The sequence below is a fragment of the Haliotis rubra genome, unplaced genomic scaffold (assembly GCF_003918875.1).
Source record: "Haliotis rubra isolate DU_JTF1 unplaced genomic scaffold, ASM391887v1 Scf317, whole genome shotgun sequence".
Taxonomy (NCBI): Eukaryota; Metazoa; Mollusca; class Gastropoda; order Lepetellida; family Haliotidae; genus Haliotis; species Haliotis rubra.
The window spans coordinates 73,812-79,498 of NW_025766988.1; the positions used below are offsets into that span (position 1 = coordinate 73,812).

Consider the following 5,687-nt stretch of genomic DNA (forward strand, 5'->3'; position numbering starts at 1 on the left):
AATAAGAGAATAATTTTGGCACAAATATTTGCCTGTTTTCGAAAATGTCTAGGTGTAATTACACTATGAGAGTTTCCTCCTGGCCTAAAGGCAACCCATGCATGTATAATAAGTACTCATCAACCGTCCATAATGACCAGCTCTCCCCTGGAACCAAGATTTACTTCAGCATGTTCAGTGCAAAGAGTGAGAGTGNCGCTTAGTTTTATGCCGCTTTTAACAATATTTCAGCAATATCATGGCGGGGACACCAGAAATGGGCTTCACACATTGTATCCTTTGTGGGCAATCAAACCTGGTCTTCGGCCCGACGAGTTTGTAACGCTTTAACCACTAGGCTACCCCACCGCCCTCAGAGCAAGGAGGAATAGGAGAGCATACAGAATCAGTGGATAAAATGCTGACTAAGCATTTATCCATCATGGTCAAGTATAAATGTAAAACACCCTTTTGACAACACATGTTACATTTATTGACAAGACAGGTACATAGATAATAGATAGATTCATCAGGACACAGATAGATTCACATCATCACTCCACCGCCAGACCATTCCATTCTCTGGAAATAAATAAAAATATTCTTTTGAATTTCACATCATAACAAAAATCATAAACAGTCCAACATCTAACAACATTCAGGAAAGATGACTTATAGTTTACAAAATCTTAAAACTTAATTAAAAGGAGGAAAGTTCTCATCAAAACAATGAGACAAGATGCAACTTTCCCAATCAACTGTCATCCCTGGAATGATGTGTCTACTAAGTTGCATGTCTGGTAAGACTCAAAATGATGACATTAGCTATATCTTATTATCTTCAGAAAAAGCATTTTATAAAGTAATTGAAGTTTTGCATTAAAATAAGAATATAAAATGCAAATAAGAATATAAACCTCCTGAGGCTGGACGAAAGCAAGCCAGTCTGATGCATGGGAAGGAAGCAGCCCCATCACTTGACACTTGTATATTGCCATGGCCAGACACAGGAGGTTGCCAAGCAGGTACACAAACTTCTGAAATGCTGCCTGGTCCCCCTCGATCATTTTAAATGCTGGAAGGTAAAAGTAACATCAGAACCAGGAGACTTCATGATGATAGGACATGTTGTGATGGTATGGTCATGATATAATATGTCTCAACATGTCTTGATGACACGACTTGTCTCAATGGTATGGCCATGATATGACATGTCTCGTTGCTTGCATCACGACACGACATGTCTCGATGGTATGGCCATGATGTGACATGTCTCGTTGGTTGCATCACGACGCGACATGTCTCGATGGTATGGCCATGATATGACATGTCTCGTTGGTTGCATCGCGATATCGGCGACCGACATACGTACATGTCTCGATAGTATGGCCATGATATGACGGTCTCATTGGTTGTGTCATGACACGACACGTCTCGACAGTATGGCCATGATATGACATGTCTTGTTGGTTGTGTCATGATTCGACACTTCTCGATGGTATGGCCATGATATGACATGTCTCATTGGTTGTATCATGACACGACACGTCTCGACAGTATGGCCATGATATAACATGTCTCATTGGTTGTATCACAACACGACACAACACGTCTCATTAGTATGGCCATGATATGACATGTCTTGTTGGTTGTGTCACGACACGACGCGTCTCAATGATATGGCTTTGATATCATATGTCTTGAAAGTATAGAAGTCACAATACTCCGGTATCAATACATGTTGTGATTGCTAATATCCACATGAAGGCCGACGTATCTTCCCGATGTGACCCAACTAACGATTTTACTGCTATCAAACAATTTGTGTTCATATGACTGGTTAATTTAATCTTGCTATTGTATGAACAGTCACACTAGTGACAATAACAAAATATAAAGAAGAAAATATTTCCATTCATTTCAATCAGAACCTTACATCATGTTCAGACAGAGCATGCTGATACATGGTACTCAATCCAGGTGATCAAGGTGAATTAGTTGTATTTCATGGCTAAGTAAAAGAGGTTCAACATGCATTGCAGGAAAAAAAAAGGCCCATTGTCTTACATGTTTCGGCATAACAGCAAGGTGACTGAACTTGTACACTTCCACACTCTGCGAAGACAGTTTATCCTCCAGACGACAGAGGAGATATGTTTCTACACCAAGTTCCATAGTTCTACATCTACAATTTACTTACTGTTCTGTATTCCAAAGAGTGTCTGTATCGGCCGGAAGAACATCATTCCCACCATCATGATTGGGAAGATGGAGATGGAATTGCCAGCCATCCACATGATAAACATGTTCATTGGGACCTGTTTGATTGGACCAAGGGCAATGTCCCAAGACCTCTGAAAACAAATTAAGACTTGGAATGTGATGTTCATTTAAAGAACAATGCTTGTATTCAAATATATCCATACCATTGTTTTCAAAAATAAATATTTTGATGATTATTAACATCTGTGTCAATACACTGACTGGGATAAGCAGTTATCAAGGAAATGTGAGTATGACATTTCAACATTTTCAACACAGATGAATGAATCAAAGGTAGTAATACCTTTACAATGAGCTTTGGGTCGGCATCCTTGGCCTTTTCACTGACACTGACTGTGTCAACATAACCAACAGGTGGTTGTAGTTCTGTGAACTGAACAAGTGCTCGATCGCTTCGTGACCTGAAATATGAAGTACATATATTACACAACGCTTAATACATGTAAACATAACACAAGAAATGTACAACTGACGATCCGGATCTGAACCTTCAGACACAAGTAACAAGTAAATCTTCATTATATCGATCATTCTCCTCATGATTGTGATACTCATGTTGAACAGTGTGATTTTATTCCAGAATATTCAATTCAGTTGACCTACCAGCATAGTCCAACATATAACTAGACGACTTTGCACTACACCACATTAGATAACAACATAATAATAAATATATTTGTCCACATGGTACACGAAACTACATTCTACGACTCATTTTTCTGGATTTCTGTTGCCTCGGAAATCTACTCAAAATTGGATCAAACAAATCATTACTGCCATCAGGATTTAGGATTTGCCAATTTGGCCTAGATATCTTATTATCTACTGCAAAAAAAGGGAATCAACCTAAGAAATTACCAGATCGGTTGTGAAAGACAACTTCGAATTCTACACATGTGAGCCTTTAATGGTAAAGAATAACTCACTTTCCACCACCTAAAAAGTCGATTGCCCACTTGTGCCTTTTCCGAGTAGCCATTTTGTTCTTACTGAAAATGAGACCTGATTGTGTAAAAAAACCACAATGTGGTGATATTTTATATGACACACGTTAACCGAAAAGAGCTAAAACTGTACTATAATAGTATTGTTCATAACATGAAAATACGTAATGCCCTTTGAAAGTTGCATGAATTAAGTAATATTATTTTCCAAGTTCATTTACTCATGCAATAAGTACTCCCTCGTTGACACTCCGTCAGGGGCGCTGTAATCAAGATGGACGAACACGTGCGTGTTGTTTACATGTTTTGGGAACAAAAATACCAATTCTTGTTACTGAAGTTGTATTAGTTGATGTTTATGAAAATGTTGTGCCAGATAATATAACGCTGAACTGATCTTGCGTATCGTGCATTGATTTCTATCTGTACCTTTGAAACTCGCCACTTTTAGACCTACATCATGATATATTTCTGCCAGTCTCCTGTTATGACTTAACGGAAATATGGTGATTTGCAACGCTAGAATTTTGTATTGGCAGTTTAGCTGTTCCGCTAAAATGGCAAACTCACAATGAAAACAAACCAATCACTGATTGTGAGGCCTTGAATTATGTGTGATTTTCATTTTTGTCAAAGTCCCTGTGGTGGTGAACATTCTCTGTGATCCAAGCCATTTCTGAATCTATTCATCAATATTTGGGAAGTGAATGTTTATCTCCTTTAAGTCATTTTTTAGAATAAAATATATGAATGGCAGTAACTTTATTGACATGTGTCATTTTGTTACAGTTTTAGTGGCATATATTCAATTAATCTCTAAATTTGGTATAGTTTAGCATAAATTTGGTATAGATTGTGAGACAACTCTTGTCAATATTGACTAGTGAAATATTATCATGATTATATACCCAGACAATAAGCCTATTGTATTTGTGATCTAAATAGATAGTGGAGCGAGATCTACCAGCTGCCATTGGACTGTTGAAGGACATCAAGGATAAGGCTGGGGATGCTGTACAACATGTCACCACATTATCTACAGAGGGTTAAAGACGGAGAGTTTGACACTTCCAAAAGTGAGTACTTAAAACTGTACATACAATAAATACTAACATTTCTCCTATTTCTGCCAAGGTAACTGATTCCGACATTTGCCAGAAGCAGAGTTAAACCAAACTCACTCTCTCCTACTTCTTCATTTTATTGCAGCAATACCATGTGATTTTGTGTCTTTTCGTGACAAGGTCTCGCAGCGCACCTCATGATCTGATACCCATGAAGATCCAGCTGTCTTTGGCAAACCCATGCTTGTCATAAGAGGCAACCATCAGGCTCGCCTCAGACTAAGCTGATCTGGCTTCCATTAAATGTCATAGTATCCCATTGCATTGGTAATCAATGCTCATGCTGTTGATCCACTGGATTAGTAATGGTCCAGTTCCTTGATTATTTACAGACCACCGCTATATAGCTGGAATATTAACTGGAGTGTGGCGCATCAAACAAACCAACCAATGCCATGATTTAAAATTATTACCTAGTTAAAATACCTTTAAAGCATGCATGAAAGGTGGAAAGAACATATCGACAGGTTTTGTAAGATTGTCTATAACCAGGAAATCATGTGTATGAGTTAAATTTCTCATAGCTTTGACATGGTATCATATATGTAAACTGTGGTTTCAGGGGTGAGTTTCCTGGAAGTGAAGTACCAGATGCCCTGAGTTACTCCTCCTACAAACCTCCACGCTCGCTCCTGTTGAAGAAGACACGGTGGACAGTCAATAGAAAGGGATACGAAGATGTCGAAAGGCTTGTGGAAATCAGGAACGGTGAGGATCAGCAATGATGTTTTTTTAAGCAGTAACCGTCCGCCTGCTTGGTCTTGCGTGTTTGCCTGATGAACAAAGGTCATGGTTCAAAGTCACTGTCTGCATCATAGCAAAATACGCCAAGTAATATGTTTTTGTTGTTGATCATGTATTGCATAGGACTAGGTGACTCAGTTTAGGCGGTGTATTGTGTGTCGGAACGAAGTATACATGTTAAACTGTACATTAGCATCACCGCCATCACTATAAAACTGGCATGTCACAGGTCACTGTACAAACAGACACATGCACTGATAAGTGTTGACATTACGTGAGAACTTTGTATAAAGAATCTCAGCAGAGAATGAATTTTGAATATGCTGGATGTTTAAATTATATATATTTCGGATGTTGCATTTCTATCTGTTGATAGGTATTGAGGAAGATGAGACCTTATAGATCAGAAGTTGAAGTATCAGGACGGATAAACTTATCCAAAACAGCAAATAACAGGAGCTCTAGGTGAGACAGATATCTGCGCCAGATACTGGGAAAAGAAAATGTTTAAATATTTAACTGAATTTTTACATTGTGAAACCAGAATCAGCCTGACAAAACATTCAGAAGGAGCTATGCATCATATATGCATCTTGTTATTTGTTCTGTTTTG

The 5,687-nt window shown here is 38.3% G+C and overlaps 1 protein-coding gene across 1 annotated transcript; it reads right to left on the minus strand.

Annotated features, from left to right (window-relative positions):
• Positions 1–448: 448 nt before the first annotated feature.
• LOC124283494 (ER membrane protein complex subunit 4-like) lies at positions 449–3,324 on the minus strand. The gene is made up of 5 exons (XM_046719560.1): positions 3,189–3,324; positions 2,546–2,663; positions 2,180–2,333; positions 897–1,054; positions 449–561 (listed from the first exon to the last, which is right to left on the minus strand). Exons 1-5 carry the CDS (start codon positions 3,239–3,241, stop codon positions 526–528), a joined length of 519 nt encoding a protein of 172 aa, XP_046575516.1. The 5' UTR covers positions 3,242–3,324; the 3' UTR covers positions 449–525.
• Between the last annotated feature and the right edge of the window lie 2,363 nt (positions 3,325–5,687).